The sequence below is a fragment of the Mauremys mutica genome, chromosome 2 (assembly GCF_020497125.1).
Source record: "Mauremys mutica isolate MM-2020 ecotype Southern chromosome 2, ASM2049712v1, whole genome shotgun sequence".
In the NCBI taxonomy this organism is placed as follows: Eukaryota; Metazoa; Chordata; order Testudines; family Geoemydidae; genus Mauremys; species Mauremys mutica.
The window spans coordinates 1471551-1490446 of record NC_059073.1 but is presented as its reverse complement, the minus strand read 5'-3'; the positions used below and the strand labels follow the sequence as shown (position 1 = coordinate 1490446).

General features: G+C 43.1%; 1 protein-coding gene across 7 annotated transcripts in view; it reads left to right on the top strand.

The window, feature by feature from the left end:
* Positions 1–18896, top strand: part of LOC123364745 (elongation factor 1-delta-like) — a 34012-nt gene that overhangs the window by 560 nt on the left and 14556 nt on the right. For 2 of the 7 annotated variants that reach the window (XM_045007105.1, XM_045007104.1), the window contains exons 1-3: positions 9755–11028; positions 14791–14914; positions 16992–17063. In XM_045007105.1, the coding sequence (XP_044863040.1) occupies positions 9755–11028; positions 14791–14914; positions 16992–17063 (1470 nt within the window). Of the gene's footprint in view, positions 1–1607; positions 1653–9754; positions 11029–14790; positions 14915–16991; positions 17064–18896 lie in introns of those variants that run through there. The other 5 variants (XM_045007108.1, XM_045007109.1, XM_045007110.1 and 2 more) reach the window with 5 other exon arrangements.

The following is an 18896-nucleotide window of genomic DNA, read 5'->3' as shown; positions in this document are numbered from 1 at the left end:
CTGGTGGCTTGGAGGTGTGGCCTATGGCGGGAGGGGGCTTCATCTGCATCCCTCTGTGCCCCCCCAAGGATCCTTTCCACCCCATGAGCAGCCGCCGCTTCTCTCACAGGCGAGGAGCCCTGCTGTGGCCAGGTGCTTCTGGTGGTGGGGGCAGGGATTCTGTGTCTCGCTGCTTCCCCCGATGCCTGCCCGTGTCCACCATCCTGCTTTTCATATGCTGCCCTCATAGCCAGGGAGCCCTGCTGTGGGGGAGGGGGATGATAGCGAGTGGCAGCAGGGACTCTGTTGCTCGAAGAATCCTTCCCCCACCCCCTAGGACTGCTGTGAGCAGAGTCCTTGGGGGGGATCGTAGGTGAGCCTCCCAAAATTCCTTCCCCCTCGCTACGAGCTTGTGCTTCCCTTACCTCTTCCCTTACGGCTGAGGAGCTCAGTTGTGGATGCAGGTGGTCCCAGGAAGGATTATAGGAGAGTCCTCCAAAGAATCCTCCCTTCCCCCTGCACCCTCTCTGTGAGCATCAGCCTGTTTGCCTGGTGCTCCCCTCACAACCAGGGAGCTCTGTCTTGTGTGCCAGCAGCCCAGAGATGAGGGGGGTGTGAACTCTGTGGTGCTGACTCACTTTTCAGCAGCTCTCAGTCTGGTAACTTCTGCTGGCGCTTCAGGCTCTTTCCACTGAAAATCCAAAATCAGGCAAAATCTGATGGGTCTTCTTATTTAGGTACTTTAGCTCCCTGATGCTATGCCCATCTGTCATGGAGTATCCTTGAGCACTCCCTAAGAAAGGGCCTGATCCAGCAAGCTGCTGATCATCCCCAACCTCCTTTTAGCTCTGTAACAGCTCAGGCTGTCCTGAACATCACAGGATTATGCTGCTGTTCTTGCACTTTGCTACACAGCAACAGAATCTGACTCCATAATCTCTGTTTAATCCTGATTTATTCTGGTCATAACCATAGTTATTACCTAGAGTCTCGCATGGTTTGTTGTATCTGTAATCTGAGTGCATTGCACGCATAAGGGGCTCCTTACATTTTCCATTCCTTGCATAAACTTGTGTTTCATCCTCCAATTCCTCCTCTTTCAGGGATTCCTGGCATTCAGCCCCCCTCACCCCCCAATAATGGCTGCTATCAACCGGCTTGTACATCTATAGACAATTACAGATGTGGTTAAAACTGCAGGTTCTGCTAACTAAATGCAGGGGGTTGTGTGTCCCCTCTACTCCCTTCTGGCTTTCTGATTTGCACCAAAATCAATAGGGTTCTGCCCATTGATGCCTAGAACATTCCCTGAAATTTTGGAATTGATTGGATTAAAAAGTCTATCCTGTTACAGATGGGAGAAATACCATTGAGTTGCTTGGCTTGGCCAGATGTTCCTTATTACCTTCTCTGGTTATGCACCCTATGTGCCTCCTTGCTCACTTCTACTTTTCTTTTCAGGTACATATTCTTTTCCTCTGTCTGGCTTTGCTCCTTTCCTTTACAGGTATATACTTTTCTCCTCTCCCCCACTTGCTATTCTGTTAATTTTCCAATACTAGTTGATATATTTTTTTCTTACTAACTTATTTCTTATCCTTTTCCAACTGATTTTCTGCAGTACTACACACTTGTCTGGAGGAGCAAATGGAGCCTGCCTTTCCCAGTGACAGGTATCTCCAGACTTGCTTTTCTGCACCTATTAGCTGAGTGACTTTAGGTGCTGATTATTGGTTGCTAATCACCTGGGGGCGGATGTCAAGGTTTCAAGGAATCATAGTTGGGAGGTCCCAACTGTCATTTTGTTGGCTGACTGGCAATCCTTTTGCTCATTTATGTCCTGAAACACTCTGCAATCTCCCCACAAAAAGTACTGCAGGTAGCTGGATTGGTAATTTCATTAGTGAGATCAAATGCTTAACTAAACTGATTCTTGCTTATGTGCACATAATTGAACTAACTACCAAATTTCTCTTTCCACTCTGGGTTTTCACTTGTAGTTGACATTTTTCCTTGCTGTTGCTGGGATTAGCTTTCAGTAGATTCTGTTGGGGGATGGATGTGACATGTGAGATAGTGTGAGAATACTCTATACATACCCCTAGACAAAGCCAACAGGGATTATGTCTACACTACGAAATTAGGTCGAATTTATAGAAGTCATTTTTTTAGAAATCATTTTTATACAGTCGATTGTGTGTCTCCCCACACAAAATGCTCTAAGTGCATTAAGTCGGCGGACTGCGTCCACAGGCTAGCGTCGACTTCCGGAGTGTTGCACTGTGAGTAGCTATCCCACATTTCTCGCAGTCTCCACTACCCATTGGGATTCTGGGTTGAGATTCCAATGCCTGATGGGGCAAAAACAGTGTCTCAGGTGATTCTGGGTACATGTCATCAGGCCCCCCTCTCCCTGTCTCCTATTTCATTGTCGATGGGCTCTACTGTAGGGAGATACAGTCAACTCATTGGTAATCTTGCACTGTTTAAGATTGTGGATTTTGAAAAGCAGCTGACATTTCCCTTCAGAAACAGCTGCTGTGGAAAAAGTGTTCCCTTCATTTAAAAAAGAAAAAGAAAAACACAATCTTAAAATAATACAGGTAAAAAGCTTAAGCTCAAATCTTATTTTGGGTTTTATGAAATATTGATATAAATGTTTTCATCACTTTTTTAACTACGCATTCCCCTGTTTCATTGGAAATCCAGTGTGATGGCCTTATTTTAGTTTGTGACAGCCAAGAAGTGATGATAAGCAGAAACTGAAAAGGAAGCTGAGCAACTATGCATTTTCAATTAGAAATTGTTGAAACTTAGAGGGCTTTTAGATGGTGGTTAATGTTGCTTATATATTGGTTATGGGAAGTTTTCACTGCATTGTCCTGTGTAACTTTACATTGGGTGAGGGAGGTTGAAAGCTATGTATTAATCAACACAAAAACCATTGCCTTTTTGATGTTTTGAGTCTTACAAATAGCTGGTACGCTTTGTGCCACCACTTAAGTTGCTGCCTGTTACGTTTCAGTGGCATGGATAATACAAAGGCCAGTATCCAACCTGCGCAGCAAGAGCACACATTGTTGCGTTTTTCTTGTCTAGTCTGCACACATATTTTTATAATCATAGAAACATTTTGTACATAATACTAGTGGCTCCTAGAATAGTTACGATGAATTAAATGCATAAGAACCTAATAACTATATTCAATTTAGAGAGCACGATAAAGGCTTATAAGGTGATTGTACAGGAACTCCTCACTTAATGTTGTAGTTATATTCCTGAAAAATGCAACTTTAAGTGAAACAATGTTAAATGAATCCAATTTTCCCATAAGATTTAATGTAAATGCAGGGGGTTAGGTTCCAAGGAAATTTTTTGGGGGCAGAGAAAAGGCATTATATACTGTACAGTACTGCTTTGTACTATGGTTGGGAAGTGCCCCTGGCTTATCCCACACAGGCACAGCCCACTGCAGGCAAGAACACTAGGAAGCACCTTTGCAGCAGCAGCGGCAGCTTCCCCGGAGAAGAACAGGCTTGGACTTTGCCAGGAATGCTCCAGGCCCGCCTCTTCCTGTCCCCACTCCACCCCAGGCCTGCTCCTGCCCCTCCCTCCCAGTGATTCCCTGCTGCCAAACAGCTGGCAGATGCGGTGTGTCCCTGCTCTTCCCCCTCCCTCCCTCCCAGAAAGTCCTAAGTGCCGCCAAACAGCTGTTTAGCAGTGGGGGAAGCGCTGGGAGGGAGGAGGTGGAGAAGTGGAACTTGGGCAATGCTCTCTTGTAAAGTTGCTGCTCTTCCACAGAATCTTACAAGCAGGCAGCCAAACAGCGTTATAAGGGAGCATTGCACAGCTTTAAACGAGCATGTTCCCTAATTGAGCAGGGATGTAACATTGAAACAACATTAAGCGGGACAACGTTAAATGAGGAGTTACTGTACTTTGCATTTAAGTATAGAATAGGGTTCTTTGCTTCTCTGATTTCTACTGTTGATGTACTCGGAAATAGAAATTGTTGCAGAGATTATTCATAAAGCACAGTAAGATTAATTTTTAGTTGTAAAGCTTAGTGCTCATGAAAGTGAAATGAATCTCTCTGGGTGTTACAAAGCACCCACCAGTGCTGTTCTGAGTTGCCTTGGCTACTCAGGGTTACCTCCAGAAGCTGACACATATTAAAGCAATAATGGTTTTGTCTACACTAGGGTTTTAACTTGTTAAAATACTTTCCCTAATGTAGATGTGGTATTTTTGTTAAATCAGGTATTTACTTATGAAACTGTCCTATGTGTATAATTGTGCAAATTACATTGGCAATTGTACACTTATATTATTTAAAAATCTGATTTTTTTTAAAATGTCATAGGCTATGTCTATTCTACAGCATAATTGGCATAATTTGTCACCTAGGTGTGTGAATAAACCACGTAAATTACACCGACATAAGCGCCGGTGTGGACAGCACTGTGCTGATGGGAGAATTCTCTCCCGTGGGCTTAGAGCAGTTAGATAGCTTACAGTGGTGGTAAACTCTCTAGTGTAGCTGTAACCATAATTGGTTTTAAGAATGAACACTCCATTGAGGTAAAAGGGAACTGGCCATGTCTCAGAGCAGTTTCAGGATGTTTGTAGGCTCTTAATTGGTTGCATGCAGTTCCCATTTGGAAGATTTTCTTCGCACTAGCATTTTATATGTAAAAAATAAATAAAAGTTTGATTTCTGCTAAGTTGATCATGCTGATAAATATCTTAAGCAGGTTGCATGTGGCCCACAGGCTGGGTGTTTGACGGAATTAACTTTTAAAACATCATGTTTAACAGATATAGAAATATGTATATTTTCTGTCTTTTGACTAAAAAGGAGACCTGTTAAATTCTTAGGGGGACTGGACTTCTTCCAGAAATTGTTCTTGTATAATCTTTTAACAAACTTCTGCTACAGGCTTGTCCTTTTTTTTTTTTTTTTTTTTAATTGAGTTAACTGCCAGTTAGCTCTAGCTAGTTAACAGCTCTATAGGTTATTCTGGATACTCAAAACATTTATAGTTTACCCAAGGCTGATCCCTATCAAGTACACTGAAGTAACAATTCCAGTGTGTATGTAATCTAATTGTATTTTTAGTGCTGGATACAGTAGTTTAAAACAAATACAGTTGGGTTTTAGACGTATATGTACATAGTTCTGTTTAGTTAGTACTAGACTCACTAGTATTAAGCAGCCACAACTTCGCAGTAAACTGTATTGTTTCTAATTTCTTTTGAAAGTTAAAACATTTTATACAAGTAATATCCCACCTGCTATACAACTCGTTTACTGTGCTCTCACTGGTTCTGCGTCTCTAGAAATAAAACTTTCTCACTTTTCCTAACTTTATTTCTTAATGCTGTCATAGGAACTAAAAAAGTAAGTACTTACAGGTCAATATCTTGTCACTTCTGCTTTCTTTTTTTCAAGAAAATCATTGGATTGGATGTATTGGTGCTAAGATTTTGTTCACCTTGGTTATAAACAAGTCACTGTCAATTTAAGTTTTCTGTCTTCTAATAGAAATGACCGTATACTTATAGGAATTTACCGTTCATTCTGGTTTCAGCTCTTTGGAGAGGAAGATCTCTCATGGTTTTACACGAGAACACATAAATCCTGCAATAGTAATGATGTCCTAAGTACCCTTATTAAATACATAATGCACATGTACCCCCATATATGCACATCACCATGACTGCTATTCATTGATTAATCAAAGAGGTCATTTGAGGAGTTGCAAGAAACTGTCACTAATTATGTTAAACTGGATTAAGTAACCTCCCGTTTTATCTGCTATGCAGTTGCCTTCTTATGTCCGACTTGAATTATACACCTCTATCTCGATATAACGTGACCCGATATAAGGTGGGTTCACATACAAGGCGGTGAAGCTCTGACACGCTGCTCTGAGCAGCGTGTTAAGGGTGCCAGGCCAGGACTGAGGGGTTCGATAAGGGGCAGAGGGTCTCGGCAGCAGTCAGGGGCTCTTCCTCCCCTCCTGCCCCCAGGATCTGGGGTCAGGAGCTGTGGGAGGGCACTTTTGGTGGCCCCGCAGTCCCAGAGTGGCCCGGGGGATTAGCGGGGGGCTGGGAGCAGCCCGCTCTGCTTCTCTTGCCCCAGCTGTGTCGCTTGGGGGAGGGATCTTGAGGGAAGGGATCTCCCCCCCCCACTTCCCCGCACTCACCAGCAGTGGCAGAAGCGGAGCAGCCCGGCCCCAGCCTGCTCCACTCCACCAGCTCCCAGCCGCAGCGCTCCGCTTCCCGCCGCAGATGAGTATGGGGGACACCTCTCCGCACTCACCTCTGGCGGGAAGCGGAGTGACGCGGCCCCAGCCATGTCGCTGCGGGGCGGCTGGGGAAAGGTCCTGCACTCACGTGCCTGGCAGGAAGTGGAACGTCACAGCTGGGAGCTGGCGGAGTGGAGCTGGCTGGGGCTGGGCTGCTCCGCTTCCTGCTGCAGGTGAGTGCAGGGGGGCATCCTTTCCCCAACCTCCCTGCACTCGGAGGTGGCAGAGTGGAGTGGGCTGGGGCTGGCTGCTCCGCTTCCTGCCGCTGGTGAGTGCCTGTCGGGGGCGGGGAGGGGTGGATAGGGATCGGAGCAGTCAGGGGACAGAGGGGTTGAGTAGGGGGTGCAGTGCGGTCCTGGGGGTGATTAGGGACGGGGTCTCTGGAGGGCGCAGTCAGGGAACAAGGAACAGGGCGGGCCCAAAGCAAGTTTGATATAACGTTTCACCTATAATGCGGTGAGATTTTTTGTCTCCCGAGGACCGTGTTATATCGGGGTAGAGGTGTAGTAATGCAGACTAAATGGTAAACATGTAATAGCAGAATATTAAGAGCCAAGACTATATTCCCCTCTTCTCTGAAGTAGTTGAGAATCGTAACCAGAAGGTGACCTTTAGATGCAGAGCAAGCACTTGCCTGCCACAGATTCACCTGATACAATCATATGTGTCTTTTTAAATGGAAGGCTTTATCTGTTCACTTCCAGCCTATATTTTATTCTTGGTGTGATTTAAGAGAACCCAAATCCAATGAGCACCCCCCTCCCATTAATCTAAAACACCTCATGCATTCACAATACCCGAAGCTCCCACTTCAGTGTCCTTATTGAGCTGTTGCAGTCAGTACCTTAAAAGTTCAGGTTCATAGACATAACTGGTCTATCCATCTTAGTCAAATGCTGATCTAAGCATGCACTTTCCCTGCACTTTCACATTTTGTACACTTCAGATGGTCAAAACTAGGTAAACAGTATAATAAAATTATACAATCCTTGCAAGATTGTAGTTTAATTTTGAACAACACCTGTTTTAAGCAATCACTGGCTGTGAAAAGTCCTAATCCTATTTTTTCTTCAGTCCTAATCTTTTTCAGTATCATCATCCCTTTTCCTTTTCCACCTACTGCTCAATAACCACAATTCAGATTATTTCTTCCTCTGTGGAGGATGCTACTACTTTTCTGCAGATACATTGGAAGCTCCTGTGCAAAACAGTTCCTTGGTGTAAATAGTCAAACACCCCATTCCCTTTAAAAGATTTCTTGTAGTAGGTATTGCTATTCAATATTTGTCTTGTGGGTTAGAGACTGCTCCTTTTTTCTGAGTACAAAGGTTAGCATGTAAAATATTTCTAAGTAAAAAATCTGACACTAAAATAAGTGTGGGGCTACCATGCTTTTACAATGAAAGCATGTAACATGCTCATCTTTACATTCTAGAGTACTATGTGCACTTGATTAGCATTTTAGTCATTTTTATGCAGCTAGCATATGTTCTGACTTTGACCTATAATCTGATGTCATCATTGCCTGCTTGGTCACAATGCCAAGGAAGCTGTGACAGCATAGCTTATCCTGAGGGCCAGATCATAGAGTTGCTGCTTTATCCCCACATTGCCACCCACTTAATGGGACGCTTTGACTTTGAAAGTAATAAGTAGGATTAATTCTCTATCTTTGAAACTGGTGGCTTACTGTAGTAAGAAGTGTTTTATTAATGTCCATATGGTAGAGCATCCAGTTAAACTATTTTTTTATGAAATCAGCCTGACTTTCAGGGTTTCCAGTTTTGATATTTTAATCAAGAGAAATATATTGTTCGTTTCAATTGGCAAGAGTTGTTCATTGTCTTCTCTACCGGATGAAAAGTATCAATTTTTATTTTTAAGCAAAAAAAAGGGTTCCCCTTAGAAATTGTGATTTTAATACTGTATTTAGGTGTTAGTTTTTTTAATATAAATGTAAAAATCCCCAAAATAATAAGTGTAAGTTTAAAATGGCAAAGGCACTTAAATTTGAAAATGGTTTCCCCTTTACTTGTCTGCCGAGTCCTGAAATAGGAATTCTGGTTTATTTTTTCCAACTGTTGGTATTGCCATCTGCACCTAATGGAATGTTGGAAAATGTTCAGTTTTAAATATTTCTGATTTGATCACCTATTGCAGAGTGAAATAGAATCTTGAAACTGAGACTGGCAGGTAAGCAAAGAGGGAAGTGTCTTTTCAGCTACTTAATTTTAAATTGGATTTGTGCATAATTCAACACACTCTTTTTTTACTAATTTACTATCTTGAAATTTAGTAGCTAACCTTTACCTGGATTTCTGAGCACTGCTGTAAATCCTGCAGTTAGGAAAATCTCTCCAATATCATGTTTGATAATTTTGATATCCTGGAAGCTAAATTTGACTTCATAGTGGATTATAAACAATAGTTAAAGCACAAGACTTTCATGCCAAACAAATGCAACATTTATGCCACTTCCTTTGTATGGGATATTTCAGTTGATTTAAATGTGAAACAATAGCATTTAACAAAATCTAGCTTAAAGTTATAGGCAGATCTTTCTAAAATTGCTGTGTTTAAAATAAGCTTGTCACATATAATGAAGGTTAATATATATGAACCCTGAGACACGCTCTTAAAAACTCTTGTCCTTTTCATTTGGCAGTAATTGATTTTTAACTGAAATCCAGTGAGTTTCAAAGTTTGTTGGCTCAAAATATATTTGAGAGATTCATGGTTTCCAAGAAAGCCGGGAGCCCATTACTAACACATAACCTTACTCTATCTCAGTTAACTTCGTGCAGCTCTGGGAATAGTTTCCTTTGCTCCTCTGCTGGTTTTATAGCAGTCAAGTACAATACAGCATGTCCTATATTGGCAGTGTCTACAAAAAGATCTTCATGAGTAGGGAATCTTTTTTTTTTTAAAAAAAAGCAAGTTTTCCAAAAATACCGGTTTAAGGGTATCTAGTTAGCACATTGGTGGTGCTTATTAGGTGGTGATTTGGAAAAATCCCTCCACTATATCATAAAACTTTGAAAAGGATTCAAGTTTGGCCTACACGACTGACAAGTGTGCCTTACAGTGTAAAATGTGAACTACATGTAGAGCCCTGTGGCTTTAGTTTCTGAGGACTTAATACAGATCTAACCAGACCAAATGTGGACGTAGATAAATTAATTAAAAAGGTGCTTTACAGAGAAATAGATCAAATTTGAACTTGGATTAAACATGTGGACAACTTAATTCCTTCTCACTGAAATGTGTAAACAATGAAATGGAAATTGAATTAAATGCCCAAAGCACCATTTCTTAATATATTAATCATGACTGAGTGGTGGGTTTTTATATAAACTTTGCAGTGCTTAAGAAATGGCTCAAATCTAATGTATGCCATTGGCTTGTTTAGTTATGTTGCAACTACATTATTGTGCTTATCTTTTAATGCTGCCACTCTTTGGAAGATGAGGACTAGGAAGCTCCCGTACCCACTAGAAAAGGTCTGGTTGGACAAGCACCAGTATGATGAAGCGGAGAGGCTCCACTACGAAAGAGAAGCCACTTTGGCAGCCTCAGCCACTGAAAAGTGCCAAGAGGTGGAGGCAATGAACAGTGTTTGTCACGATGATCCCGTCGAGGGCGAATTGAAAGACATGAAAAGAGTGAGAAATGGGAAGAAGCAAAAGAAAAGGAAACGCTCTCCAAAAACCAAGAGTTTGGTCTCCAAGGTAGATTTCGTCCTGACTGGTTTATTAGCTGATGGCGTGTGGTTTGACAAACCTTTCTTCGATCATGCTGAAAACATGTTCAGAAAGAAACTTGCAGATGACCTGACCCAGAAAGCCGCTGAGACTGAACTGGCTGCTGAGCAGCCAGCATTAGTGTCCTGGTCAGAAGAAGCTGTCCCAGGTGTTCATAAGCCAAGGAAGAACGCAGCAGCCTTGCACTGCACCCATGCCAGTCTGATTGCTTGTCACCATGTCATTCAGGATGTCTGGGTCAACAAGTTCAACTTTGATGAGGCAGAGAAGGTGTTTGTTGAAAGGTCTCAATCTTTTGTTCACCCACACTTTCTAGATCTTCCATCGGTACGATGGAACAGTGACTATGGTGATGTCGATCAAAGAACTCCAGATGAAGGGTATATAACAGCTCTATCTACTCCTGCAACCCCTGCTACACCATGCCTGTCAACAGATGTGGTGGTTCATTCTGGTGCTTCTTTTGTTACCAGTTTGCCCAGTCCTGCATGCCAGACAATAAATGGCAAGCCTCAGATATTGACCTTGCAGGCATTGATTTCAGGGGTGTGGCTGGAGAAACCTATTTATGATGATGCTGAGAAATGCTTCTACGAGAACATGACTGATGGGCATCCTCCAGGGAAGGTGAGGCCACAAGAGCGCAGCCGTCCAGAAGCCTTGAAGAGCAGCCGAAAGGACAAGAAGGGCCGCAGTCCCGGGAAACGAATGAATTCTCGACATGTGGAGTTCACCACTAACCCTTCCCATCCTAAAGATGCTGAGCACCCTCCGCCTACCTGGTATTTCCTACACAAGGACAGTGAGCATTTGTGGCTTAGTAAACCCACATACGACAGCGCTGAATCACGATACTATGCATCTGAGGCCCTGAAAATGTCAATCAGACAAGATAATTCAAGGGTTCCAGAACTCTCACTAGCAAAACCATCTCGACCTGCTTCTCGTGCCACAAGCGTGCCCTCATCAGAAACTAAGTAGGAAAAGCTTATTCTGGGGTAACACTCAAACTCGGAAAATTGATGGTTCAGGATTGAGCTGAAATAATTGGCATATGTAGAAGGCAAGCGCCCTGTGGGTCTGTAGTGCCAAACACAACACTGGCGCTATAGATATAACCTCCAGTTATTGAGCCAAAGGTCCTGTTTAACCTTAATCAGGCTTCACTTTACCAGCAGGGTTTTTGAAGAGGGCCCTCCTTTTTTAAGGTAGCTCACTGTTACACTGATGAGTTGTAATTAATCCTCAAACACCCCTAGGAGATCGGTAGTTAAGTTATTGTCATTTTATTGCTGGAGCCGGACAAGTTCGATAATTTGCTCGAGATCACAGAGAACTGAAGTCAAAGGAGGGGTTAGAACTCTTGATTTGGGAGTTCTGATTCCCAGTCCTGTGCTCAGGCCACACATTTCTTGCACAGAGCCTTTAATCCCAAAGTGCTTTACCGGCAGAAAGGTGGAGGAGATGACCGTATTGTCTAAGCATTGCTCTGGGATGGTACTGACCACTTAGCCCCTCATCATTCTGAGGTTCATAAACTGAGTTTTAGGCAGGTTTAACAGTAGCTTTTTTTTGGACTAGACCTTTAGAATGGGTATTGTGTTTGCAGTGCATGAGTATTAAAGATCCCATTGCATTCTTCACAAGAGAAGGAATTTGTTCCGGTGGCTTTGACCAAAAATTCCCTAGAGGTTGCTGTATGTAGGTTTTCCACTGGCTTCCCCTGAGAAATGGATGCTTTTTTGTCACTGTATATGTTCAGTTTGTAGAGGAGCTTTGGGATCCTTCAGGATGAAAGATGCCATTTGTCTGTAAAATAGGCCCAAAGTTTTAATCTGGAGACCGCAGGTGCTTCCTCTGAACGATTGAGGGAAGGTAATCTGATAAGCCATTGTGTCTAAAAGTGGGTGTTTAATCTGGGCGTGTAAGGTGAACTAGATTATAACAAATCCAATGAACAAACATTGGAGCTGGGAAGGGGGATGCATTTTTAAAATGTAGAAAAGATCCATTGGCCCTGCGATTAGTCTAATTAAAACAGTCTAATTTTGTTTAAAGGCTGGAAATGTTTGAAAGCAGCCTGTCTTGGGTGAGTACAGAACAGCATTTTTTGTTCCACTGTACATGAAACAATGCAGTTTATATTTTGATTTTACATAATTGCATTCTACTTGCTGAACCCAAAACTTTTCTACCGTTCAGAGGCCACATTACCTTCTGAGCTGTAGCTCTTCAGTGGATTTGTCTAAAGGCCAGTACTTAAGTGCTGTTTTGTAGCCCAGCAATAAATAAATTGCACAGAGAATAAATAGGTCTTCCTTTCTCCTCCCTTTGAGGAGACACTTGTGATCCCTTGAGTTTGAATAGGATTCTCTGTTGCCAGAAGGAGTAAGAAGAATCTCCCCATGAAATGACGATTGTGTCAGTACAAAATGTACAGTGTGTGATTGATATGGCCTGTGCATAATTAGGATTGTGTGTGGTAAACTGGCTGCATGTAGCCTTGTGTATATGGACAGCATTTCTGGCAGTCTCTTGAAGGAATGATGTGTACATTGGGAAGGGGTTACAGAATTTGGAGTTGGTTTTTTTTTTAGCAGTCTCTCTTGATCCTTCTCTGCCTTTCTGAATGGGTTGGTGTTGATACTGAGATGTTTTTACAACCGTACAGTAGAAAGCATTACTTAGTTAACCAGTGTTGAGATCTGGAGGTGTTTTTTTGGAGGATTTGTAGGGCTTACAAAGGTCTAGGCTGATTCTTTAAGTTATGGTCCTTGCCTTAGAGCATTTGAGTGGTGTAAACTTTTCCTAAAAGATCTTTAAATGCCCTTTACATAAGCTGATATTCTATGTCCTCCGTGTTAGGTTCTTGGAATAGCCCCATCCTAAATATACCATGAAGTTAAATAGCCTTTGGAAGCTGTTTAACTGCATGCCCATGTTAAGTTAGCCTCTTTGCCTCTGAATTCATTGTTACCACTTACAAAGTAGTAGGTTGGTCTACTTTCATAGCCATTTTGGAACCCCTGTGCATTTTAGAAAATCCTCCTTATCCTCCCACATGGGTTGGAATCTTGTGATTTCTGACTAACACAAAGCACAATGGGAAGGATCTCTCCCCAACAGTGTAACAGTTTAATTTCTAAATGACTACAGGGTCTTCTGAAAATACACCCGTGCAGGTCCATCTTCCACCCCTCCGTATGCCATCTTCTGAAATACTTTTTGTGGTTCTTGATTTGAAAGGAGGCGCTCTTCTAGTACCTCCGTTTTGGTTTGTTTGTTTGTCTGTCATGCCACATACTATTATGGAGTTATCCAGGAGGACTGGGTAATCTTGTTCTGCAGCACACTCAGTGATTCCTTGCCCCTCTAGAGGGTCCGAACTGCGTTAGCATTAACCATGTAAGATCATCTACTCCTGGGGGCATTCTGTGCCAAAAAATTCTGCACAATATTTTAAAATTCTACGAATGTTATTTGTCAAAATAACACTGTACATAATCAGGCCAATTTCAATTATTTTGGTAATTTATATCAAAATACCCGTCAGCAAGCATATTTATAACAATATGGACACTCACAAAAATTCCCTCAGGAGTAGAGAGTTAAAGAAATCCCTATGACAGCCCAGTTCCTGTTTCTCTGCCTCCTTCCCCCACCACACACACTCAGAACCCAGCTTGGGGTGGGGTGGGGGAGGCAGACACCCATAACCCCAGCTGCGGGCCCCTTGCCCAGATACCCATCTCCCTACCCTGCCAAAACCCAGGGATCCAAAGGGAGAAACAGCCTGATGCTTGATCTCAGGCTTGCATGGAGTTTCCTGCGTGCCACCCTCTCCTTCCCTCAGAGCATGCTGGGAACTGCAGCTGCCAGAACTCTCTAGCTCCCTCCCCCAGTAGTGTCTTCTATGTGCAAGCTGGGCTCTGCTGAGTCCAGTGGTCCTAGTGGTGACTAGCAGCACTGCAGCTCATTTCTGTGGTCGAATAGCAATTCTGTGTGCACATTGTTAATTTCTGCAAAATTCTGCATTGCGCAGTGGTGCAGAATTCCCCCAAAGGTAGAGATAGCTTGGTTGGAGCAGCACAGTTCTGATTCAGGTGTGGGCAGGGCTGAAATCTTTTGATAGTATGCAATAGAACTGTGTGCTCAACTTGCTCCCCATTACAGTTTGAACACTGCTTCCTAACATAGTTGTAATGTGACTAAAACACCGTGTCCTCCACTCTGTGTTGTGCTAAAAGCTACGTTAAGGAGTTTAGTCTATTGGTTACTAAGGTTGACTAGGCATATTTAAAAAAAAAAAAAAAAGTCTTTGTACATGAGCCAAAACAGCTGCGATTCTGTCCATTTTTTTTAAACCATTGTATTAATTGACTTGTGTGAATTTTTTAGTGTCTGACATTTTGATCTATATATCTTGGTGGAGCTGGCATTTACACAGGGGAAGGTGCAGACTGTCCAACATGTACAGCCCCTGCTTTATGCTGTGTTGCTAAATGCAGGTCAGATCAGGCAGACAGGTGGATGGATGATTAGAATGTCCTGCTTTCTTAATAGGATCCCATTTACTTAAAGCTTTTCACCAGCGGGGAAGGAAGATAAAGGGCAGAAAGCTACAATGCAGTTCTATGGGGGAGGGAGGAAGGAAATAAGTGCTATTGCTGATGAACCTGATACAAGCAGCTAACCTTTAAATATTCCTCGCTGCTCATATTGTCTCTCCCTATTTGCAGAAAAATGGCAGCTGATTTCCTTGTGCATGAGAAGATCTGGTTTGATAAATTCAAGTATGATGATGCTGAGAAGAGATACTATGAACAGATGAATGGGCCAGTTGCCAGTCCTTCATGCCAACAGGTAATGCATATCCTCAAGTAGTAAGGAAGTAGTTTTTGCAGAGTGCTAGAGTCTAAGGAGCTCCCAGTACTGATAGCAGGTGAAAGAATGACCCTTCCCACCTGTATGTATTTGTTAAGGTCTGTTAGTAATTCTCCTGTTCTGGAGACCAATTTGTAAAAGATCTTTTCTTGGAGACCCAGGTCCTGTCACCAAATTCCCTGTTTGGTTTTCAAAATGTTTTGTTCTGTGGACCACAAATAATTGCTTCAAACCCCTCCAGTGTTCCACAGGCTGTAGTTCAAAATATAGAGTGTATCTGAAGCTGATTTGCCTGTGTACAAGAAGAGGTTTAACTGTGTGAATGGGGTGAAATAGAAGTGGGGGAAAACCTGGGTTATAGTTTACAACAATTGGTCTTTTCTTAATCCTTCAGGTTACTTGTGCCCTACCTGTGGCAGGGCCACAAATAGGGTCTGTGACCTATCAGCGAGCAATTTTATATCCCATTCACATGATCTGAGAACAAATGTTGAGGTAATATGGGAGGGTGGGAAGTTATGCTAAGGACTGACCTGTGTGAGCCTTTACGATATCTAGCAATTTCCTGTTTTTCCAGGGAGCCAGTGTTCAGGAGTGTCCAAGCTGCTTTTTTTTTTTTTGGCCAGGCACATCCTGGAGACCGAGTCCACGACGGGAGCATAGTGGTGCTAACACTCCAGAGAGATTGTGACCCACACTCCCTTTCTGGCTTCCCCAGGAGGCCGCTGGGAATGCTGTAGATATTATTTGTCTGCACCAGAGCAGTGGTGGCTATGGTGGGGGAAGAGCAGGGAAAACAAACTTCAGGTCCAGCATAAAGTTCTCAGGGTGGCTCACACTTGCATTCCTGAGGTATCTGCACCCCCACAACTGGAGTAAGATTGTAGGGAGCAGTGATGCTCCCATCCTAAAATGTAAAGGACGGTTAACTGCATATGCATTTAATTCCATAGAAAGCGGCTTGAAATCGTAAATGGCTGTTTTGCAAGTGGCAGGGCCGAGCTTTTAAACAAAGGTCAATGCTTTAGTAGCTTGTAGGCATGTTCTGCTGAATTTCTGCTGGCTATGCTACCATAGCGGTAGCACAAAGCTCTGTACAACATTTATTTGAAGGGCAGATGTTCCTACAGTAGGTCTACAAAAATTGGAAGTTGTAAGTAAAACATTAAAGCAGATTCTAAAGCACAGCTGTGTTCTGTGTAGTAGAAAGGGGAATAATTAGAATATCACATGACACACACACAGAACTTTCAGTGAAGGAGGTAATTTTACCTGCCAGAAGTGGCCTGAAATCCAACTGACTGAAATTCTTAGAGTTGTTGTTTATTACAACACTCCCTTCCTATTAAGGTTTAGGAGTCTTCAGTAAACTTTTTTTAATTTGCATCAAATTTGGAAGTGCCATGCTATGTGGGATTATGTGGGGCTGATTGGTGCCCAGTGTGAAATGAGTTTTGGTGCTCAGTCCAGTTTCCAGTGGACAGGAGTCTGTGTCACAGAAACCACAGCTATAATGGGTGCTCTTGTTGGTAGTCTCAGAGAGCCAAGGAGTACCTGGACCCTGGAAACTGAACTCTTGTCCCAGGAGGTGGACCCTCCCGTTTGGGGATGTGGCACATCAATGTGGAAAAGCTAGCGCTGCCACAGCCTGGACCACACCCACTCTTTGAATAGAAGATTTTAGTCCGCAGGACTCTGCCACTTCTCACCAGCGTGAAATTCACACACCATCTTTTAAGGAAATTAGCTGCCTAGCTAGAGCTCCACTAAAGTGATCCTGATAACCTGCCTGAGTGATGGCTATGCCAGCCTGTCAGGAGACCAGAGTGGGGAGAAACTGCAACTGGACACTGTTCTGGAGGCATAGCATGATGTGACCAATACTAAGCTGCAGTCATTGCACTCCATGCCTCCAGCTGATGCTTCTTGAAAAGCTCCCTCCAATACTCACTTAATCATTGCTAAAAGAATCCAATCTTCCCCCTCTTAGCTGCCCACAGCAATTTCTCATGTCTCATTTTACAAAACATCTTGGTTCTTTCTGCGCTGTTTGCAGGAGAACGGAGCCAGCACGATCCTACGCGACATTGCCAGAGCCAGGGAGAATATCCAGAAATCGCTGGCCGGAGTGAGTACCCAAGCTCTCTCACCAGCTGGCTACCTGCAGTCCATTTTTAGCTATGGCGCATCTCACAGATCTCCTCCACTATGACTGATTCCATAGATTGTGTGGCTTCTTATTTTAAGTTAGAGGAGATTGACAAGGTGTGCAGTGCTGTGTACCACCAGACTAGCTCTGTTTCATCAAGAACACCCTCTATTGCCAGAAATGCATGCTGTGTAACTGCTTACCTTGGCACAATGGCTTTAAAATTACAGGCAAATTGCACTGGGGCTAAAATTCAGTGGTGCCTACAAAGAAGGCTATGCATTTCTTACTTTTCTCCCAGTGGAATGTTTGAGTTGGTTCCAATGATCTTTTAACTAACATGTAACCAATTTAACCATAGTTAAAATACCCCTGCTGAGCGGCATAGGGACAGCATGCATCTGTCAGCAGGGGCATGTTTGTATACTGGAGTACACTGAACTACCACCTTCTCTTTCCTGTTGGCTTTCAGTTAGGGTATGTGCAAAGAAATGGCATCTTCCATCTACTGTTTCTAGGGTACTCAGCTTGGCTACTAGTTTTAACTCTGAACACTACTATAATAGATTGCTACTATCCCCTGCTGGAGCATTTTTTGCTGCTGCTACATAATCAGTTTGTCACAAAGCTGGCTGTTTTAATCACGGTTATTGTTCAGAACGGAATTTAGATCCTGTATTAAGAGATGTTGTGCTGACTTATCGCAGGGAGGAGGGATAGTGACTAGGTTCTAATCCAAGATATGCCTCCTGTTTTCTCATCTGTAAAATGGAGGTGATAGTGTCAGCTACTCACAGGAAGGTTGTGAGGACAAATCAATATTTGTAAAACATTGGGATCCGCAGATGGAAGATGCTTAACAAAATTAGAACTATTAGGTGTCTGGCCTTGTGTCCTGATGACCCAGTAATTCCTCCTGAGGAAGGAACCCTAGCTATTGACTTGGAATGCAAAATATGCCTGTTACAAGATGATTAGTGACCCAAATATCTTGGGTAGGTAAACAGGAATGAATGGAACTGCTTTTCCCTTGGTCCTCTCATTGGGCCTGCTGTTTTTGTTGTGTCAAGTTCAGCTGTATAGTTCTGTGTTAGAATAACTGAGATCACGTGCAGGAGTAAAGCTGCTCAGCACAGAATTCGTCACTTGGAATTTGATGCAAGGACAGCAGGCAAACCGGGAGAAAAAACAAGAGAAAAGGATTAGATTTGCTTTCTAAATTGGTCCTGAAAGCAGGTTCTAAATTTTGGAAGTGAAAAGGGGAAACAACTGACGTTTTAAAAACCTACTCAGGAGGGTAGTGCTGGGAGTAAATTGTTTGACCATTGATTGAAGGGCTGCTGCTGACTGCTTTTCTTGTGATGCTGCAATTGCTAACAGCATGGGCAAGCTGGGAAATCGGCATTGAAATAATCTGCAAATTTATGATCTTCCATAATCTGCTTGGGTTTTCAATATAAATCTTTAAATCTAAGATGGAAGACTTGAATGCGGTCTAAACATCCTGGACTATGGAGAGTTCAGCCAGCAATCAAAGGCAAGCTCTGAAAGCTTTTCAGATAGGAATAGAAAGTGGAGTGGACTTTGAAGCTGCTTCCTACTGGAGATCAGGCTCAACGTTGATTGTAAATCCTTTTTTCTTTCCCTCCATGCCCCCAGCGTGTAATAAGAACGAGGCCCTGGTGAGAGTGGGCAGGGAGAGGAGGGGGGGATCTTGAATCCAAATTTGCCTGACAAATGGAGCTTGCAACTCTGTTCTGAAGGCAGGTTCTCTGTTTGGTGAATGTCCCCTGGTTTCTCTCAGCCTGATGA